Source organism: Conger conger, chromosome 1 (genome assembly GCF_963514075.1).
Source record: "Conger conger chromosome 1, fConCon1.1, whole genome shotgun sequence".
Taxonomy (NCBI): Eukaryota; Metazoa; Chordata; class Actinopteri; order Anguilliformes; family Congridae; genus Conger; species Conger conger.
Window position 1 is genome coordinate 84,835,055 of NC_083760.1, and position 22,917 is coordinate 84,857,971.

Below are 22,917 nucleotides of genomic sequence, written 5' to 3' on the forward strand. Positions count from 1 at the left end.
TCCCACTTATTCACCTGCAGCACGTCATATTCAGGGCTGATGTTGGCGAGCTGCAGACTGGCGTATGTGTCACCGTCCCTCCCTCCCTTTAATGGAAAAGCCACACAGATGGTGCAAATGTAACATACAGGAGAAATCAGGCTGAGCTGCAGTCAATGTGTTTCAGAAGAGGAAGAGGAGGAAAGGATGGAGAGACTCACCTTCAGCCTTCTAGACAACCTGGAAACATGAAAATCAGAGTAGAGAGAGAATGTGTTATTGCCTCGGTTTACACAGTATGTCTCTGCAGACCTCAATCATTTACTGTATGGGGTAGTTTTAATGTTAATGACATTTTACTAACAGCATTATTACCTGGTTACAGAGGAATTGGCCCAAGATGACTGGCTACATCCATCCCAAATCAATTTTCATTCACAATGCTGCTTAAAGACAAATATACCATATAAAATATGATATATTCTAATATGAATAACATAATGTATATTTGATCTGCATTAGGTTCACTTTTAAAAGCAGTGCTCAGCTGCTGGGTGGCTCATTCGGTGAAGGCACCATGATGTGGGGCATGGCTGAGCCTCACAGTGTCGGCTCAGATCCTGACTGTTCCAGCGTCGAGGGTGGCCGGTAGCTCCATCGGCCGATATTTCATTAAATAGCTGTGAGGTGGTGATTTTTGTTATTTAAATGAATGCTATTTCGCTATTATTAGCCTACTTTAGCAACTATGTTTTGATGTTAGCTTGGCACATTGAAATAGGTACCAGAACAGTGCTCCAACAGCGACCGTGATGGCACTCCAAATATCATCTTCTGTAATGTCGATTTCATATTCAGACAGTCCAGAGGGCTCGATATCTCTTTATGTTTCTCCACCAGCACAATTTATTTTCTGTCTTGTTTCTCTGTCCCGGTGACTTTCTCTGTCATCTTCTTTCCCTTCACCTTCAGCATATCACAAGATCCGCATGTAAGCACGTTAGCAGGTAGTCAGGCTGTTAGCCATCTGTCAACTAATTTGATGAAGACTTTGTTTGCATAATTGAATCATATCCTGGTGTACTGTACAGTTTTCTTCCGCACTAACTTGGGCCCCAGTGCATTTATAATGATAGCCAGCAGGGTGTGATGTGAATGTATGTTGTTTAGGCCAAACAAAAATTGCAGTGAAACATAACACCAAAAAGAGATTTCAGGAGGACAAGAAAGCACATTCAAAGTGAAATAGTTTTAATAGAGCACAATATGTTGCATTCATTTGGCTGACAGCCCTATGCAGAGTGTCTTGGTATGTGAGAGAAAATAACAATATGAAGTGCTAGATCTGGCAAAAATGTCCATTCCAGTGAGGGTATACGCAACATGGCTACATGCAAATGCTACACAGTTATGCTAACCACAAAAGTTTCGACATAGGCTGAGCCAAGGATGATCCCTGGATTCAATCTCAGTTGAAATGCAAGTGTTCCTTTAAAAATAAAAATAAAAAAACTAATTTGGCTGTTGCTGCATTGTCCAAAGTCTGAAGTTAATGAATTGATTCTTTATTCTTTATCTACAGAAGAGTAAAATCGTTAAGGTTGCGCGTCCTTATTTTTAAAGACAAAGTTCTGGGTTGACCTCCATTATTTTCTCCAGCACCACCTGTGAATAGACCACATCGTCACCGTGACCTGCGGCTCCTTCACGGGCATCCTGGCCCTGTGTCTCCACGGAGCGGGGGGAGTGCTTTATCGAGGCGTAATGCATGGTTTCCAGCTCTGCCTTGTTTAGGTCCTCTGCCAGGGGCTGTGGGTCTGTCCCTCCCAGCTGTGGGTCCCTGGGTTGGGTGGTTGCCATGGAGTGGTTGGCGTAGACTGGGTCTTCTTCTGCTGGGGGAGGACTCTGCAAAGCGAGCGCTGTTTCTTTTAAAACTGCTTTTCTCAACTGCTCCTATCTGGGACATTCTAGATACGATTCCCCTAATGGTGTGTGTGCGTGTGCACATGTCTGTATGTGTGTGTGTGCAAGTGTGTGTGTGCGTGTTCGTGTGTGTGTGTGTTCATGTGTGTGTGTGTGCATGTTCATGTGTATTTGTGTGCGTGTTCATGCATGGGTGTGTGTGTGTGTGTGCATGGTGTGTGTCTGCATGTTCCTGTGAGTATTTGTGTGTGTGCATGCGTGTGGTGTGTGTGCATGTTCGTGTGTGTTTTCAGGCTGCCAAGGGGACTGTCCCACCTTACATACAATCCTTAATCACTCCCTACTCCCCAGCTAGACCACTCCGGTCTGCCAGCTCTGGTCGCCTTATGGTTCCCTCACTACGTGCACCTGGCAGTCGAGCTGCACGTTCACGCCTGTTTTCCGTTCTGGTTTCTCAGTGGTGGAATGACTTGCCTACCACTGTCAGGACAGCAGAATCCCTCCCCCTATTTCGATGCAGACTAAAAACACACCTTTTCAAACTGTACCTTAGTCCTACCTCCTGACCCCCCCCCCCCTTTCCGATCTCCCTATCCCTCTTGTCTAACCAAAAAAAAAAAAAAAAGATAATAATAATGTAATTGCACTTATGATGACTGTGATTAGAACAGCACTTCATGTGTATTTTACTAGTTATGGATGTGTTGCTTTAACTTGTGGAAAAACCTATGCAAACCAAGTCGCTTTGGATTAAAAGCGTCTGCCAAATGACTAAAATATAATGTAAATATAAATGTTTGTGTTGGTGTGTGTGTGTTTGTGTGTGTGTGTGTGTGCGCGCACGTGTGTGTGTTTGCGCATGTGTGTGTGCGTGTATGGTATGTGTGTGCATGATCATGTGTGTAACTGTGAAACACAGGACTCACCCCTACGGTGTCCATCCTGCTAGTATCAGTAGACTCACTGTCTCTCTTTTTCCTAAGAAGAACAGGCAATAGGTTACCCTTGCCCACTCTCAATGTATAAATTGCCCAACTCAAATTGCAGGGCAGTTAATTTGGCTTGCGGAATTGGTGACAATGAAAACCTGCATACACACCAGCCCTGCAGGAATGGAATTGCCCACCCCTGCTTTTGAATGGTCTTCATGATGAGGCATATAGTCACAATGGCGCCAACTACAGCAGCAGCACTAATCAGCAGTGCGGTAATGTTGAAACCTGAATGAAGGTCATGTCAGTTAGACGCTGAGGAACAAAAAACGGGAAATTTGGAGAAGCAGAACGATAAAAGCCAGCATTACAAAGGATGCTATTTGGAGTGCCATCACTGTCACGGTTGGAGCTTCTGATACCTATTAGCCTATTTTAATGTGTCAAGCTAACATCAGAACGTAGTTGCTAATTACATTGGTGTCAAATTGACCAGTGAAAGCCAGTTCGATACCCTGCCCAGGCTGTGTCGAAGTGTCCCTGAGCAAGACACCTAACCCCCAAATGCTCCTGACTTGAATGGCAGCCAATTGCTGTTGATGTCAGCCTGGTCATGTCGCCTGTTCCGGCAGTTTATGAGTCATTATAAAAGGATAGAAGTCTTGATGCTGAAATTGCACCTTTAAAACACACCTTCAGGTCAATGCTTCATAATGCACCCCTCTGTAAATGAGTACACCCTGAGTCATTAAAATATGTGAATTGTGTCCATATACCTGAGTCTGGAGACGGGGCATGGAGCTGGAGGCTGGAGGTGCCGAGAGCGTTGGTACTGAGGCAGAGGAGAGTGGCCGTGTCTCCCTGTGAGTGGCGCATGGTGAGGGAGCTCCTCAGGCCTGTGTTCCCCAGCTGCTCCTCCCTGATGACTCTGTTAGCAGAGTTAGTGACCCGCAGTCCAGACACACGCCACTCCATGCTGGGAGAGGGATTCCCACGGCTCTCACAGGAGCAGCTGATCTCTGCTGCAGTTCTGCTGCAGCTCCCAGAGCCAGAGATCTGAGGCATGTCTGAACACAGGGTGCCACAGTTACTAATAAAGCAGTACATATAGAGAAGCAAGGGTCCAATACTGCACACACACCACATACACACACACTCACACTCACAGGAACAAGCACACTCAAACCACTCAAACACACACACACACATGAACATGCACACTCATATGCTTATCCAATAGAAAGAGGGCTAGAGGGGACGCAAATGGATGGAATACAAACATTACAGTGGTGTGCCAGCTATGCGACAGATTAGCCTTGGTGGCTAACCATTATTCGAGTGGCTGCGACAAATTAAAATTAAAATAATTATTTTAAATATTTATTTTGCTATGTTATTTTTCCTTTATTCCTTCTGAAGGTTTCTGTTTCACCTTAAAAAGACAAAGAAATTATATAATTGATGTGTCCAAACATATAAACTTTAACACAGAGATTAAATGAGGGAAAGTTTTGCATCAATATTTTAATTAATTGGATGGACACAATCAATTATCTCCTGGTCTTATTCTAAAGACAAACACAAATCCAGCTCTCTTACATCGGACTTTGAGAGTCAGACTGGCCTCAGACGTCTGATTGCCTCCATGTTGCAGTGGGTAAAGTGCCCTACAGGTGATCTTCTGCCTATGGTGGAGGTGGGAAGCAGTGAAGGTCAGAACAGAAGACACAGATTTGGTATTATCCTTATTCTCTTGCAGTTGATCCACACTGTCACTCAGCCTGGGGGTCCATGTCAGATTTGGGGGGAGTTTGGGACAGGGGGCTGCAGCAGAGCAGCTCAAACTCACAGAGGTCCCCTCCATCACCACCACCTTCTCTGGGGTTAACTTGGGTTTGGGTGGAGAGTCTAGGAGACATGGAGACATGAGGATGGGTTACTGTCTGTCTCAGGATTAGAGTCAAACAGAACTCACTAATTACCACATGAACAGTGTTGGATGAAAACACATACAAATTAAAACATAAAAACTGAAAAAGACAATTTGACAACAACATGAAGCACAATTCTTTCCGCAAATAAATAGGTAGCAGCCCAAGTTGTCAAATGCTTTCTGTGCTAGTTCATACTCTCATACGTTCTGCAATGCCATGCCATTCATGTATGAGATATTTACGGTATATTTTGAAGTTGAGCTTTCTGAAGAATGGCCGCTTAACTATACACACTCACATTACATTACTATGTACATTACGACTATTAAAACAAACAAAAATGTGTCATTGACCAGAAAGGGCACTACCTGTGATATTAAGTTGAAGAATTGTTTTTGTATAAGACCATTTGATGGGTTCATGTAATCTTAAGTAATATTTATCATGAGCACGTTTTGGAAGGTTCTCTAGGAGTGTAGTGCAGTTCTTGCGCTGCAGGTCTCCAGTGAATGTTTCTTTCAGATGAGATTCAGACTGGCTTTTAGAATCAAACACTACAGTATTATCTTTTTCGCTGAGCCATTGTACTGTAGTCTCAGGCAGATGTCCTTCCCATTCAGACGGGATATCAAATCTGCAGGGAATCAGCACACAGGATCCACGCAGAGCTTTTATACTCTGAGGCATCCAGACTGCCCAATTTTCGCCCAGGGCTCCTACAACACACAACACAGCTCTGTCACAATATTACACTGGTGATCCTACAACACACACACAACACAGCTCTGTCACAATATTACACTAGTGATCCTACAGCACACACACAACACAGCTCTGTCACAATATTACACTGGTGATCCTACAACACACACACAACACAGCTCTGTCACAATATTACACTAGTGATCCTACAGCACACACACAACACAGCTCTGTCACAATATTTAACTTGTGATCCTAAAGGCTCAATACAGATAAATATGCTAGCATGCTTTAACATGAGTAAAATCATTGTAAATGCAATACTTCCCATTCAGCCTTTCGACATTTTGACATGCCATTACGTTTTTAAAATAGTTGAATGAAAAATCAACCTCAGAGTATATATGTTCCCGATTGGGCTTGTGTGCTCTTTTAGAGTCCTATTAATACCAGCCATTTTTACTGTGTAGCCAAATGAATGATTGACAGTGACTTTAGGTTGTATTCCTACAACTGTATCTACATATATTCATTCATGTAGCCAACTGCTTTCTTCCTGCTTTAGTTTCACAAAGTAATTCATTTTAGTATTTGGTCAAATCACCATGAAAGCACTCATTCTTTAAGCCCCCTGTAATGTAGCAATGCACATTCTATAACCCCACCCACACCAAGCCCTACCTTGCAGCAGGCAGCCAATGAGGATGAGTCTCTCTGCTCCAATCATGTCTCAGTATTAGTGAGGAGCAGAGGCACTGGGTGGAGCTGATCTGGAGAAGTGAAACACACTCATCAAATGCTCCAATAGGCAGATGGTTTGTGGGAACCTCCTATTCAGCCCTGTTATCAACCGGCAGCATGGGGCTGATTGCACAGAATTTTACCTGCATTTTAATTGTTCCGCTGAAATCCTGAGTTCTTCTCAGTCGTTGTATTTTTATTTTTGAAAGCTATGATTATGCAGGGGGCCCAGTAGCGTCATGGTTAATGTACATGACTGGGACGGTGGTTTGGTGGTTCAATGCCCAGTGAAGTCACAATGAGATTGATGATACACAGTTATATATTCATGTGCTGATGAGAGAATAGGCGCATCTACCCGAGTGGCCTAACTGCTGTGCTGTAAAAGATGAGTCAATGAGTCACTGAATGGTGTTTCATCATTCAGATAGTCCATAGCATCAGATTCAGAGATTATGCTGTACATGCACATATTGACAAGTTGACCATTTTTCAGAAATGCTTTTTTTATTAATTCATTATTGACTAAAATGTGAGCAAGGTGTTTCTGAGATACTGCAACCACCCTGTCTGTCACCAACAATCATTCCAGGGGCAAAGTCACTTAGATCACATTTCTTCCCTATTCTGACATTTGGTCTGAAAAACACCTGACCCTCTAGATGCATTTAGTTGCTGCCACATGATTGTCTGATTAAATATTTGCATTAACAAGAAGGTGTGTAGGTCTACCTAATAAATTGCTCACTGAGTATATGTAAGTGAGATTGTCAGTGGTATGTACACAACTGTGTAAACTAGCAATGCATATAGTGCAAAGAAACTAGACGACAAACATTATTGTGTTGCTTATTGGCATCACAGCCGAGATGTTCTTACAAAATGAACTCCATCTGAAACTTGTGATCGCGTTGTAACAGAGAGCCTCTTGCCCTCATGTGTCGTTGTCATGTTGTGAATCGTGCGCAGTTTTAAATGTCCGAAAAGATGCATGCAATAGCTCAAGGTGCAGCGTCAAAAATAGCTGAGACAGACAGTCATACACTTGATGTAATACTCCATAAACAGTTTTATATTAACGTTTAAACCAGGTCGGTTGTGCTTTAGATTACTTTGCACATGTTCATTATTTGTGCAGGCTTTCTGTTCTTACCAGTAACGTAGACTCTAACGTTCTAACGTAGACCTTGTTTTGAACTCGAAGTTAGATCACGATGATCCGAAGAGTGCAATGTTGATGACAAATAAATAAGAAATTACTTCCAGACCAGCGTTTCCTTGTGTAAAGCGTACACTTGGTACGAGTCACGTACGTGATCCATTTCAGCATTCAGTGAAGAGGTAATGGTGCTCTCCCATGACAGTGTGGCGGGGAAGCTTCCATAATAAAAAAGCTGCCATAATCAAGAATCTGCCATAATCATAATCATAAACCACATTCCTCAGGAAAAACACTACCATTGAACGGATGCTAACTTCTGGTGGAAGCGGTCGCTTCAAGACGGTAACGTTAGCCTATGTTTGTTGAAATAAACAATTCTTTTTACTAAATTGATGTGAATGGCGGCACGGATGGTGCAGTGGGTAGCACTGCTGCCTCACAGCAAGGAGGTCCTGGGTTCGAATCCCCGTCGGCCAGGGCCTCTCTGTGCGGAGTTTGCATGTTCTCCCCGTGTCTGCGTGGGTTTCCTCCGGGTACTCCGGTTTCCTCCCACAGTCCAAAGACATGCATGTTAGGCCGATTGGAGAGTCTAAATTGCCCGTAGGTGTGAGTGAATGGTGTGTGTGCCCTGCGATGGACTGGTGACCTGTCCAGGGTGCATTCCTGCCTTTCGCCCAATGTATGCTGGGATAGGCTCCAGCCCCCCTGCGACCCTGATCAGGATAAGCGGGTTTAGATAATGGATGGATGGATGGAAATTGATGTGGAGCAAATTGTTTTATTCGGAGCATTGAGAGTGACCGGCAAAGGTGTGTGCAGAGGCATGCAACAAGCGAAGCAGAACAAACTGGAACACAACTGTATTTTCAATAATAAAAAAAAAGATTTGTGACAAGAATCAATCTCACCAATCTTCAACATCTTCAACGTCACAGTGCTAAAGGAATGTAAACAAAGCTAACGGCTAGCTAGCGATACTCTTTACCAGTTGGGTGCTGAAGATACTGAGTGAGGGTAGACAGCACTTGACGCCCAAATACGAAATTAAACATCAAAATGTAAGGCTTGTTGTCAGCTTGAAGAAATGGTATCTGATCTCCAGCAACAATCTATAATTTCTTGTGGTAGCTGCCTTAATGGAACAGGTCGCGCCGTCTTGAAAGAATGTTTTGATCAAGTTCGCTGTCGATCGGGGCTTCGGACTGGAGTCGGGTAGATTTAATACCTTTTTCTTTTTTTCTCTTTTTTTTTCACATGTTCTCATTGTGAAGCATAAATGATTTATAGCTGGACGATAGACGAAAATTTAAAGATTCCAAATCTCCACTTATCTCATTTTTTTTAAATACCAGAAATCGAATCTGATGCAGTTTCTTAATTAAGTGTTCTATAAAATTGAGTACTGCGCTGTTACCCCCCTTTACAGAGTAGCGTCACGGATATGTGACATACAGCGTCAATGCTCAAATAATAATTTCATTATTATAATATCATTCGGTAAAAAACGAAATCACAGCCATATCGTCTCCTGAGAAATACACTTGCATTATTGAGAGGATGCATGCGCTTCAGAACAGTACTTTTTAATTAAATGCTATGCCAGTGGTAGCCTGAAAACATAATCAGTCATTTGACTGAGCCAAGCGTTACACAGGTAGAAATTGACTTACTGTAGCACAGAAGAATATCCAATCTCTCTCCACTCAAGAGCACAAGTACAAACTCACAAAAGAGGAAGCGCTCATATTAATGTGGCGTTTTGAGGAACATGTGTTGCTGAGTATAGTATTGGCTAATATACAAAGCACATGTGTGATTAATGTGATATTTCCACCCATTTCTGATAAAGCTAGTGAACTTCAACTTCTTCTATGTCATGATACAATAGTATTAACAAAAATACAAAATTCGTGTTACAATTGTTGCTCTGATCATTAAACTACTTTGGCTTCATGACACAGTGACAGAGAATTCAATCAGAATAAGCCAATCAGCATTAATGCCCAGTCAGCAGACTGTGAAAATGAGCTACTGCAGGAATACATCTGTTTACATTGTATTTAACCAGGATCTGGCATGATGTTACCCAACAAGATGGTTCACAGTCAAGTTCCAAACATAAAAAAAGGGAATGTGACAGTCGTGTAACAGACTCAAATTCAAAGTTTTTGTTTTTTGCAGATTGTTCCAACCATGAAATGCAGAATAACTGAAAACAAACTTTAAAATTTCAGTCATGGGATGAGGGATTTTATAAAGTTGCACTGTTATGTATGAATGTACACGTTGAAGAGCACTTTGTAACCCAAGTTTAAAAAGGTGCTATATAAATAAAGACTGACTTACTTTCTTACTTACGTCTACTCGAGAAATATATATTAGAATGAGATCCTTATGGAAATACCTTTTCTCATGTATGTTCTGTGATACAAATGTTATTATTTTTACTGTCCTTTTGAGACTGTGCTTCTCTGCCTGTTTTTACTGTACTTCTTCCCACCATAATGTCCATAACACAGCAAGCACACACACACCCCCACATACACACATACACACACATGCACGCAAGCACCACACACACACACACACACACACACACACGCACAAACACACACACACCCACACACACACCCACATACACCCCCACATACACACACATACACACACACGCACGCAAGCACCCCCACACACACACACACACGCACAAACACACACACAAACACACACACACATGCACAAACACACACACGCATGCATTCATGCACGCACACTCACACATCGTGCCAAATGTACTGATCATCATTGACAAACTGTATGAATCACTACACTATAAAGATGATGTAGTTAAAATTTCTGTAAAAATATTACAATATTATAAACAATTTAAATAATTATTAAATGCTTAAACTAATATTAGAGAATGTTGTCCTATGGTAAATGGTTGGCATTTATAAAGCGCCTTTATCCAAAGCGCTGTTCAGTTTACGCTTCTCATTCACCCATTCCTACACACTCACACACCATGCAAGGCACCAACCAGCTTGTGTATCGGAAGTATGATTCGTGTTTCAGAAGTAATCAATTGTGAACCAGCACAATTTTATTTTTTTATTTCACGTGTCATGTTGACAGATTGACAGAGCAATCATAAAAGAGAATTGTTGTCGTACTGTATATACAATAGTTTTTACCTTAATTTAAGAAACTGCATCAGATTGGATTTTTGGTTAAAAAAAAAATGAGAGAAGTGCAGATTTGGAATCTTTAAATTATCGTCTATCGTCCAGCTATAAATCCATTATGCTTCACAATGAGAACATATGAAAAGTAAAAAGTATGTATAAAATCTACCCGAGTCCAGTCCGAAGCCCCGATCGACAGCGAACTTGATCAAAACATTCTTTCTTGACGGCGCTACCTGTTCCATTACGCCAGCTATCACAAGAAATTGTAGATTGTTGCTGGAGATCAGACACCATTTCTTCAAGCTGACAACTAGCCTTACATTTTGCTGTTGAACTTCGTATTTGGGCGTCCAGTCGCAACTATCTTCAGCACCCTACTGGTAAAGATTATCGCTTAAAAATTAGCCGTTAGCTTTGTTCCTTTAGCACTGTGATGAAGATGTTGAAGATTGGTGAGATTGATTATTGTGACAAATCATTTTTTTAAATTGAAAATGCAGTTGTGTTCCAGTTTGTCCTGCTTCGCTTGTTGCATGCCTCTGCACACACCTTTGCCGGTCACTCTCAATGCTCCAAATAAAACAATTTGCTCCACATCAATTTAGTAAAAATAATTGTTTATTTCAACAAACATAGGCTAACGTTACCGTCTTGAAGCGACCGCTTCCACCAGAAATTAGCATCCGTCCAATGGTGTTTCTCCTGAGGAATGTGGTTTATGATTATGATTATATCAGATTCTTGATTATGGCAGCTTCCCCGCCACACTGTCATGGAGAGCACCATTACCTCTTCACTGTATGCTGAAACGGATCACGTACGTGACTCGTACCAAGTGTTTATGAAAACCTAAGGAATTACGCTTTACACAAGGAAACGCTGATCTGGAAGTAATTTCTTATTGATTTGTCATCAACATTGCGCTGTGCGGATCATCGTGATCTAACTTCGAGTTCTAAACATGGTGAGTCTACGTTACTGGTAAGAACAGAAAGCCTGCACAAATAATGAACATGTGCAAAATAATCTAAAGCACAACCGACCTGGTTTAAAAGTTAATGTAAAACTGATTATGGAGCATTACATCAAGTGTATGATTGTCTGTCTCAGCTATTTTTGACGCTGCACCTTGAGCTATTGCGTGCATCTTTTCGGACATTTAAAACTGTGCACGATTCACAACATGAGAACAACACATGACGGCAAGAGGCTCTCTGTTACAACGCGATCACAAGTTTAAGATGGAGTTCATTTTGTAAGAACATCTTGGCTATGATGCCAATAAGCAACACAATGTTTGTCGTCTAGTTTCATTTGCACTATATGCCTTGCTGGTTTACACAGTTGTATACATACTACTGTAAAACCCAACGCTAACCCAACGACGGAATTTAGCGAGGGCTGAAGATATCAGCGTGCTTGTCCTTCTGGTGTTGCTGAAAGAATACTAATAGGGTTAAAAATTAGTGGCCCCTATGCGAAGATTCTAGATCAGCCAATAAATAAACCACGATACAAAGGCAGTAGTACCACTCTGCCTTCCGCTCTTTACTGGTCCGGGCTGACCAAGAATTTCCACAATAGGGCCAATACATTCGCCTTCGTTTATCTGAATCCATTAGAATAATAATTTAGATTAGTTGTCCACATTTGGTGGATGTCTTATTTATAATTTTGACTTGATCGCTATAGGAATCCTGTACTGAGAAGAACTCGCTGAACAATCCTCTGCTGGTACCACCGCATGTCACATCGCGCGTTATGTGCACGTCTCACGAACTGACTAGCTATCTAGTCATTACAGAGGTCGCAGGAATAGCTACTCTTGGGTATGTCTGTTTACTAGGGACCCAAGCAGACCAACCTAGCTACGGCTGTGCTCGACATGAATGAACTACCACGCGGAGGCGAGGGATTTACCATCATAGGTCTATGGGTGCTATACGCCGTGATACATTAAGCGTAAATATTCATAAACCAAGCATTCCCTGTATTACATTGAGTGTCAGTAAGCGAAACCACACAGATCAAGTTTTAACAATGTATTTTACCAGGCAGGTTACATACGTAATTACACACTCGTTCCAAATACAATATAAAAACATTAGAAGGAAACCAAATTACGGAGTCTTAAAAGTCATACCTGGTAATAAAAGCTACATACGGGAGTCTGGCTACAGACACCCTGTACATTGAAATTACTTGCACGGGGTGGACAGGAGTCTGATTGCATTCTCCCAGATTGCTTAGTTTACTGTCCTTAAATCCAAAAGCTGGCCTTTGATGTTAACCCTAAAAATGGGTCACCCATCTGGAATTTGGAGCCAAGCCTCCCCAGGAAACGCAGGGGGGTTGAGGCACATGGCTTTCACTGGGGCAGAGCTCCACACAGTTTCTCCCTGGTTCCTGGTTGGTTATGATGTCCAGGGTTTGCTGTTGCAGAAATGAAACCATTGCACCAGACGCACTGAAACAATCAGAATAATACCAAACATGAATATTATCTAAACTGACTTTTTCATGAAACATCCAGTGCTGTACACATCATTTAGTGACTGAGTAAAGAGGGAGAGAGCAATAAAGGGGGGTTGAAGGGAATAATGGGCCCAACAGGCCGTGCCCTCTGAAACCTTCCCGTGCCGTAAAGGATGTTGCCCTGTCGTAACGAGTTTTACGGCTGGAGGCCTGAGTCTTCCCCCACAGGCTCCTGCCCGTATGGGTGCAGAGATAGTGGGGGTTAATGGTGCATGCTCCTGGGGTTAAATGACTTTACAGCCACATATTCCACAATACCAGAGGAAGCCAGCAAGCTGACCAGCGCCCTGAGTGATAATGCCAGATTTTAATCATTTCCGCCTTACACTACTGACAATCTCACTTACGTACACTCGGTGAGCAATTTATTAGGTAGACCTACACACCTTCTTGTTAATGCAAATATTTAATCAGCCAATCATGTGGCAGCAACTAAATGCATCTAGAGGGTCAGGTGTTTTTCAGACCAAATGTCAGAATAGGGAAGAAATGTGATCTAAGTGACTTTGACCATGGAATGATTGTTGGTGCCAGACAGGGTGGTTGCAGTATATCAGAAACACATGTGATTTTCACACACAACAGTCTCTAGAGTTTGCAGAGAATGGTGCAAAAAACCAAAAACATCCAGCGAACAGCAGTTTTGCAGGCAAAAACACATTGTTAATGAAAGAGGTCAGAGGAGAAGGGACAGCATAATCTCTGAATCAGTTCAATGTAATTTGATGCTATGGACTATCTGAATGATGAAACACTATTCCTTACAGTGACTCTTTGACTCATCTTTTACAGCACAGCAGTTAGGCCTACTTGGGTAGATGAGCCTGTTCTCTCAACAGCACATAAATGTAATATTGTGTATTATCGATCTCATTGTGACTTCACTGGGCATTGAGCCACCAAACCACCGTCCCAGTCATGTACATTAACCACTATGCTACAGGGCCCCCTGCATAGTCATAGCTTTCAATGACTGAGAGTAACTCAGGATTTCAGTGGAACAATTAAAATGCAGGTAAAATTCTGTGCAATCAGCCCCATGCTGCCGGTTTATAACAGGGCTGAATAGGAGGTTCCCACAAACCATCTGCCTATTGGAGCATTTGATGAGTGTGTTTTACCTCTCCAGATCAGCTCCACCCAGTGCCTCTGCTCCTCACTAATACTGAGACATGATTGGAGCAGAGAGACTCATCCTCATTGGCTGCCTGCTGCAAGGTAGGGCTTGGTGTGGGCGGGGTTATAGAATGTGCATTGCTACATTACAGGGGGATAAAACAATGAGTGCTTTCATGGTGATTTGACCAAGTACTAATATGAATTACTTTGTGAAACTAAAGCAGGAAGAAAGCAGTTGGCTACATGAATGAATATATGTAGGAACATTTGTAGGAATACAACCTAAAGTCACTGTCGATCATTCATTTGGCTACACAGTAAAAATGGCTGGTATTAATAGGACTCTAAAAGAGCACACAAGCCCAATCGGGAACAGATATACTCTGAGGTTGATTTTTCATTCAACTATTTTAAAAATGTAATGGCATGTTATAATGTCCATGTGTTCGCCACAAAACCCCAGAAGGTAACGGAAACAGAAAATGTCTAAGAGACAACTCTGACCAAAATAAAAGGAACAGGAAGGATCACTAGTGTAATATTGTGACAGAGCTGTGTTGTGTGTGTGCTGAAGGATCACTAGTGTAATATTGACACAGAGATGTGTTGTGTGTGTGCTGAAGGATCACGAGTGTAATATTGTGACAGAGCTGTGTTGTGTGTGTGCTGTAGGATCACTAGTGTAATATTGTGACAGAGCTGTGTTGTGTGTGTGCTGTAGGATCACCAGTGTAATATTGTGACAGAGCTGTGTTGTGTGTGTGCTGTAGGATCACTAGTTTAATATTGTGACAGAGCTGTGTTGTGTGTGTGCTGTAGGATCACTAGTTTAATATTGTGACAGAGCTGTGTTGTGTGTGTGCTGTAGGATCACTAGTTTAATATTGTGACAGAGCTGTGTTGTGTGTGTGCTGTAGGATCACTAGTGTAATATTGTGACAGAGCTGTGTTGTGTGTGTGCTGTAGGATCACTAGTGTAATATTGTGACAGAGCTGTGTTGTGTGTGTGCTGTAGGATCACCAGTGTAATATTGTGACAGAGCTGTGTTGTGTGTTGTAGGAGCCCTGGGCGGAGAGTGGGCAGTCTGGATGCCTCAGAGTATAGAAGCTCTGAGTTGATCCTGTGTGCTGATTCCCTGCAGATTTGATATCTCGTCTGAATGGGAAACATCTCTGCCACAGACTACAGTACAATGGCTTAGAAAAAAAGATCATACTGTAGTGTTTGATTCTAAACGCCAATCTGAATTTCATCTGCAAGGAACATTCACTGGAGACCTGCAGCGCAAGAACTGCACTACACTCCTAGAGAACCTTCCAAAACGTGCTCATGATAAATATTACTTCAGATTAGATAAAACCATCAAATGGTCTTATAAAAGAACATTTCTTGAACTGAATATCACAGGTAGTGCCCTTTCTGGTCAATGACTCATTTTTGTTTGTTTTATTAGTAGTAATGTACATAGTAATGTAATGTGAGTGTGTGTAGTTAAGCGGCCATTCTTCAGAAAGCTCAAATTCAAAATATACCATAAATATCTCATACATGAATGGCATGACGTTGCAGAATGTATGAGAGTATGAACTCCTACAGAAAACATTTGACAACCTGGGCTGCTACCTCTTCATTTGCGAAAAGAATTATACTTCATGTTGTTGTCATTGTTGCCTTATTCAGTTTTTATGTTTTAATTTATATGTGTGTTCATCCAACACTGTTCATATAGTAATTAGTGAGTTCTGTTTGACTCCAATCCTGAGACAGACAGTAACCCATCCTCATGTCTCCATGTCTCCTAGACTCTCCACCCAAACCCAAGTTAACCCCAGAGAAGGTGGAGGTGATGGAGGGGACCTCTGTGAGTTTGAGCTGCTCTGCTGCAGCCCCCTGTCCCAAACTCCCCCCAAATCTGACATGGACCCCCAGGCTGAGTGACAGTGTGGATCAACTGCAAGAGAATGAGGATAAAACCACATCTGTGTCTTCTGTTCTGACCTTCACTGCTTCCCACCTCCACCATAGGCAGAAGATCACCTGCAGGGCACTTTACACACTGCAACAAGGAGGCAATCAGAAGACATCTGAGGCCCGTCTGACTCTCAAAGTCCGATGTAAGACAGCTACATTTCACAGTATTATTCTTAGATTGATTAAATCAAGGCATTATAATAATAATTGTAATAATAATAATAATAATAATAATAATAATAATATTTTTTCAAGCTGTTCCCATGGTTAATACGCTGTACAGAATTAGCAACGAAAACATATTGCATTTGTATTCTCATATCCTAGATCCTCCTAAGAACACGTCAGTGTCAGTCAGTCCCTCTGGTTCAGTGTTAGAGGGCAGCTCAGTGACTCTGACCTGCAGCAGTGAAGCCAGCCCACCAGTGCAGAACTACACCTGGTATAGAGTGAATGGGACAGAGATGAACACTGTAGGAACTGGACAGAATCTCACTTTCAATGTGACTGAGTCCAGTGGCAGTGAACAGTACTACTGTGAAGCACAGAATGAACATGGCAAGGAGAACTCAACAACTGTACTGCTGAATGTGATATGTAGGTTCAGTGTTTGATAATTATATCATATTCATTTTATACAGTATAGAGCTGTGTTGTAACTAACTGTGGCACCCTGTGTTCAGACATGCCTCAGATCTCTGGCCCTGGGAGCTGCAGCAGAACGCGTTAAGAACGTTCTTAAGCTAAGAACGTTCTTAAGGACCTTCTTAGGCCTCCCGAAAGAAGCAAACGCGTTTCCCGAAACACCTTCTTAGCCTAAGATGATCTTTGTAAGAAGGTTTTGTAAGAAGGGTCCGGAGCGTTCTTAAGAGCCTTCTTATCTCTTAAGAACGTTCTTTATCGGGCAACCCGGCCAACTTAACAGGCTTCGTAGCGACCAAACGCTTGCAGATCCAGCCGCATCAGGCAACTGACACATGAAATTGCGCACGGCAGATTAAAGATTAAAGAGTAAAGATTCCTTTATCACTGTGCATTTGCATACAAGAGAATGAGACACCGTTTCTCAACCAGCATCTGCAGTGCAAATAAAAGAGTCAAATAAACAAAACTGTGAGATCCGTTATCAAGCAAACGTATTTTATTTATTGTGAGGGCTAAAGTTAGATACTCGTGCGCAGTAACGTTACGTTCTTTACGGCGTAAATCCTCCAAGAGTTGGCCGGCAGTAGATAGTGTAGTGGTTAATGTTACCGTTTTTCGTGTGGAAGCCTCAAGTTCAAATCAGACCTCCACCCTTTCCACAGTTATTTAACACCTTATTTCCGGTTTAAACATGTATTATTATTGTTATATTTGTGTAATTGGCCATGATTCGCACACAAAATAAACGTAAGAATTTAGAAATGTTACGGTTGTGGAGTGTAACTCCAATGATTTCTACTGGGGAGTTGTTGACCCAAAACAACATGCAGACGGAAGGTTAAAAACAAGATTTATTATACTTACTAAAACACAAGTTAAGAACAGATTAAAATGTCTCAGTGTTAAAAGAGTCCATGTCAAATCCAGCGAGCTAAGAGTCCCGTTCCGGGCTCCGCCTCCCTCCCTCGGCCTCACTCGCGTTTCCTGCGGGATGTCAGCTGTTCTCCCGGTTCTTGCACTCTTGCGACCAGGCCGTAGGCATGCAAACCGTAGCCGGTTTCAAGCCAATTTTCTGCTGTCTGTCTCATAGGGTCTGTCTTTGCCAAAGTGCCCCATGGTTGGGGTAGAAGTACCGGCAAGAATTTCAATCCACTTTCATCCCTGATTCATACTAAAATCAAAACTTTAAAGTCAAGTAATTTATTCTCCACATCCTCTTATTTCACTCAAAGGCCTTTTTGCCCTGAAAATGAGGAAATTCCTACCCTGTTACATAGCCTACGCTTGGCAAATTAGAAAAGAAAAGTGTGGATTCAGCCCGCAATTAGTATTATAATCGCGTTCTGGCGCCTCATTTCCCCGCGCGTTATTCTCAGTGTTGTTTTATTGTAGGACGCCACTTGTTACATCAGAACTTCATCTGGGAGCATGTAATTATGTGAAACAATCGATTAGCCTGGCATCGATTGTTTTGAATCCAGCACTGAGGGGGTGGACAGCTCCCATTAAGAACGTTCTTTCAACCCTTCTTAAGCGCAGTCTTAAGAACGCCACTAAGAAGGTGTTCGGGAAACACTTGTAACTTAAGGATCCTTCTTAGCCGAACCCTTGTTAAGAGCGTCCTTAACTCCTTAAGAACGTTCGCTATCGGGAAACGCGGCCATTATCATTCACGACAGGTTATTAAAGTGTTTTTTTAAGTGTCTGACTTTTACTCCACCCTGATACCCTTAACTTTGGCTTACAATACTGTTGGTTTCCTACAGAAAACCTAGAGCAGGATTTCACGCATCAACATAGTTTTTCTTGTCTTATTCACTTTTTATGTTTTAATTTGTATGTGTGTTCATCCCACACTGTTCATGTGGTAATTAATGAGTTCTGTTTGACTCCAATCCTGAGACAGACAGTAACCTATCCTCATGTCTCCATGTCTTCCAGACTCTCCACCCAAACCCAAGTTAACCACAGAGAAGGTGGAGGTGATGGAGGGGACCTCTGTGAGTTTGAGCTGCTCTGCTGCAGCCCCCTGTCCCAAACTCCCCCCAAATCTGACATGGACCCCCAGGCTGAGTGACATTGTGGATCAACTGCAAGATAATGAGGATAAAACCACATCTGTGTCTTCTGTTCTGACCTTCACTGCTTCCCACCTCCACCATAGGCAGAAGATCACCTGCAGAGCACTTTACCCACTGCAACAAGGAGGCAATCAGACGTCTGAGGCCAGTCTGACTCTCAAAGTCCGATGTAAGACAGCTACATTTCACAGTATTATTCTTAGATTGATTAAATCAAGGCATTAAGATAATAATTGTAATAATAATGATAACAGTATTTCTTCAAGCTGATCCCATGGTTAATATGCTGTACAGAATTAGCAACAAAAACATATTGCATTTGTATTCTCATAACTCCTAGATCCTCCAAAGAACACCTCAGTGTCAGTCAGTCCCTCTGGTTCAGTGTTAGAGGGCAGCTCAGTGACTCTGACCTGCAGCAGTAAAGCCAGCCCACCAGTGCAGAACTACACCTGGTATAGAGTGAATGGGACAGAGATGAACACTGTAGGAACTGGACAGAATCTCACCTTCAATGTGACTGAGTCCAGTGGCAGTGAACAGTACTACTGTGAAGCACAGAATGAACATGGCAAGGAGAACTCAACAACTGTACTGCTGAATGTGATATGTAAGTTCAGTGTTTGATAATTATATCACATTAATTTTATACAGTATAGAGCTATGTTGTTACTAACTGTGGCACCCTGTGTTCAGACATGCCTCAGATCTCTGGCTCTGGGAGCTGCAGCAGAACTGCAGCAGAGATCAGCTGCTCCTGTGAGAGCCGTGGGAATCCCTCTCCCAGCATGGAGTGGCGTGTGTCTGGACTGCGGGTCACTAACTCTACTGACAGAGTCATCAGGGAGGAGCAGCTGGGGAACACAGGCCTGAGGAGCTCCCTCACCATGCGCCACTCACAGAGAGACACGGCCACTCTCCTCTGCCTCAGTACCAACGCTCTCGGCACCTCCAGCCTCCAGTTCCACGCCCCGTCTACACAGCAACACTCAGGTATGTTCATATACTGAGTGGCTGTTTGAAATACTTCAACTGTATGCTGTAAAGCCTGCACAACACAGTTATAAACTTGATGTAACACTGTTATTATCATTCATGACAGCTTATTAAAGTGTTTTTTTAAGTGTCTGACTTTTATTCCACCCTGATACCCTTAACTTTGGCTTACAATACTGTTGGTTTCCTACAGAAAACCTAGAGCAGGATTTCGCGCATCAACATAGTTTTTCTTGTCTTATTCAGTTTTTATGTTTTCATTTGTATGTGTGTTCATCCAACACTGTTCATGTGGTAATTAATTAGTTCTGTTTGACTCCAATCCTGAGACAGACAGTAACCCATCCTCATGTCTCCATGTCTCCTAGACTCTCCACCCAAACCCAAGTTAACCACAGAGAAGGTGGAGGTGATGGAGGGGACCTCTGTGAGTTTGAGCTGCTCTGCTGCAGCCCCCTGTCCCAAACTCCCCCCAAATCTGACATGGACCCCCAGGCTGAGTGACAGTGTGGATCAACTGCAAGAGAATGAGGATAAAACCACATCTGTGTCTTCTGTTCTGACCTTCACTGCTTCCCACCTCTACCATAGGCAGAAGATCACCTGCAGGGCACTTTACCCACTGCAACAAGGAGGCAATCAGACGTCTGAGGCCAGTCTGACTCTCAAAGTCCGATGTAAGACAGCTACATTTCACACTATTATTCTTAGATTGATTAAATCAAGGCATTATGATAATAATTGTAATAATAATGATAACAGTATTTCTTCAAGTTTATCCCATGGTTAATACGCTGTACAGAATTAGCAACAAAAACATATTGCATTTGTATTCTCATAACTCCTAGATCCTCCAAAGAAGACCTCAATGTCAGTCAGTCCCTCTGGTTCAGTGTTAGAGGGCAGCACAGTGACTCTGACCTGCAGCAGTAAAGCCAGCCCACCAGTGCAGAACTACACCTGGTATAGAGTGAATGGGACAGAGATGAACACTGTAGGAACTGGACAGAATCTCACCTTCAATGTGACTGAGTCCAGTGGCAGTGAACAGTACTACTGTGAAGCACAGAATAAACCTGGCAAGGAGAACTCAACAACTGTACTGCTGAATGTGATATGTAAGTTCAGTGTTTGATAATTATATCATATTCATTTCATACAGTATAGAGCTGTGTTGTTACTAACTGTGGCACCCTGTGTTCAGACATGCCTCAGATCTCTGGCTCTGGGAGCTGCAGCAGAACTGCAGCAGAGATCAGCTGCTCCTGTGAGAGCCGTGGGAATCCCTCTCCCAGCATGGAGTGGCATGTGTCTGGACTGCGGGTCAGTAACTCTACTGACAGAGTCATCAGGGAGGAGCAGCTGGGGAACACAGGCCTGAGGAGCTCCCTCACCATGCGCCACTCACAGGGAGACACGGCCACTCTCCTCTGCCTCAGTACCAACGCTCTCGGCGCCTCCAGCCTCCAGCTCCACGCCCCGTCTCCACAGCAACACTCAGGTATGTTCATATACTGAATGGCTGTTTGAAATACTTCAACTGTATGCTGTAAAGTCTGCACAACGCAGTTATAGACTTGATGTAACACTGTTATTATCATTCATGACAGCTTATTAAAGTGTTTTTTTAAGTGTCTCACTTTCACTCCACCCTGATACCCTTAACTTTGGCTTACAATACTGTTGGTTTCCTACAGAAAACCTACAGCAGGATATCACACATCAACATAATTTTTCTAGTGATGTGTTTCCAGGATCTGTATGACATTCAACTAAATAAATGGAATTGGAGGATTAGAATACTCAAGTGTAATACGCGAGGAATCAACATTTAACCTTTTCATACACAGCACTCTGTTGGGTTTCTGTCAATGAGTAAAGTCTGATGTCGTATCAGTATTGTTTAGGCATGAATAAGGTCCAACCATTATGACTTTTTTTTCCAGGAGTACACCTGCAACCACTGCTATATGTTATCATTGTAGCACTGATTTGTCTGAATGTGCTGACTGTTGGATTCTGTCTCCACAAAAATAAAATGTCAGTAAATATATATAAATGGTACCCAACTGGGGTGGAGAATCTGGTTAAATATATTGTATCGGCTAAATCGTAATGAACACACTGCTAACTGACTGCTAGCCTGTGGAGCTACTGGCCACCCTCGACGCTGGAACAGTCAGGCTCTGACCCGACACTGTGGCTCATCCATGCCCCACATCATGGTGCCTTCTATCAGGCGCTCAGAACGGGGGATCCAATAGCGAGACCACAACGAAAGTTCTTTAGAAAATAAGGTCTTTATTTTCTCAGGGTAGGTTCGTACAGCGAGGGTCAATAGCCAGAAACCAGTTATAGCAGGGATAAGGCAGTTTGTGTGCGATAGTCCAGGCAAAGGGTCAGTTCTCCAGCAACCAGATTTTATTAAGGATAATCCAAAGAACAGTCGCGGTCACAGGCAATGGGTCGAAAACAAATGGGCTAATTTAAGAGAAACACAATCCAGAAAACAGAAACAGGTCGAAAAACTACGGGTCAGAACAAGACAGAAGGAATAAGCTTAGCTTGATGGTCGGGAACTAAACAGGCCAAAACAGGTATCAATACGAAAACGCTGGAGAGTAGGGAATAAACACATAACAATCTGGCAACTAACTGCACAAACAGAGGGGTTTTTATTCACAAGTAACGAGAGGGAATGGGAATCAGGTGGGGAAACAATCAGGAAGTGAAACAGGTGAAATGAATGAATGAAGTGACAGGGAGACTATGGTGTGCATGGAGGTAACAAAAACATGAAAACGCTAACAACATAGGCAGAATACAGAACCTGAAAAACACCTTCACCGAATGAGCCATCCAGCATCTGAGCACTGCTTTAAAAGTGAACTTAATGCAGATAAAATATACATTATTCTGTTATTCATATTATAATATTATTATATTTTCTTTTTTCTTGAAGCAGCATTGTGAATGAAAATTGATTTGGGATGGATGTTGCCAGTCATCTT

At 42.5% G+C, this 22,917-nt stretch overlaps 2 protein-coding genes across 2 annotated transcripts; one reads left to right on the plus strand and one right to left on the minus strand.

The window, feature by feature from the left end:
- Nucleotides 1–1,244: 1,244 nt before the first annotated feature.
- On the minus strand, nt 1,245–6,197 carry LOC133138452 (sialic acid-binding Ig-like lectin 10). Its single transcript, XM_061257269.1, has 6 exons — nt 6,152–6,197; nt 4,506–4,742; nt 3,611–3,901; nt 3,002–3,122; nt 2,829–2,880; nt 1,245–1,884 (listed from the first exon to the last, which is right to left on the minus strand). Exons 1-6 carry the CDS (start codon nt 6,195–6,197, stop codon nt 1,597–1,599), a joined length of 1,035 nt encoding a protein of 344 aa, XP_061113253.1. The 3' UTR covers nt 1,245–1,596.
- Nucleotides 6,198–15,996: 9,799 nt separating this feature from the next.
- On the plus strand, nt 15,997–21,671 carry LOC133138523 (carcinoembryonic antigen-related cell adhesion molecule 5-like). The gene is made up of 8 exons (XM_061257393.1): nt 15,997–16,327; nt 16,512–16,781; nt 19,251–19,520; nt 19,607–19,903; nt 20,275–20,583; nt 20,755–21,024; nt 21,111–21,407; nt 21,661–21,671. The coding sequence occupies exons 1-8, from the start codon at nt 15,997–15,999 to the stop codon at nt 21,669–21,671; spliced, it is 2,055 nt and encodes a 684-aa protein (XP_061113377.1).
- Nucleotides 21,672–22,917: the final 1,246 nt, after the last annotated feature.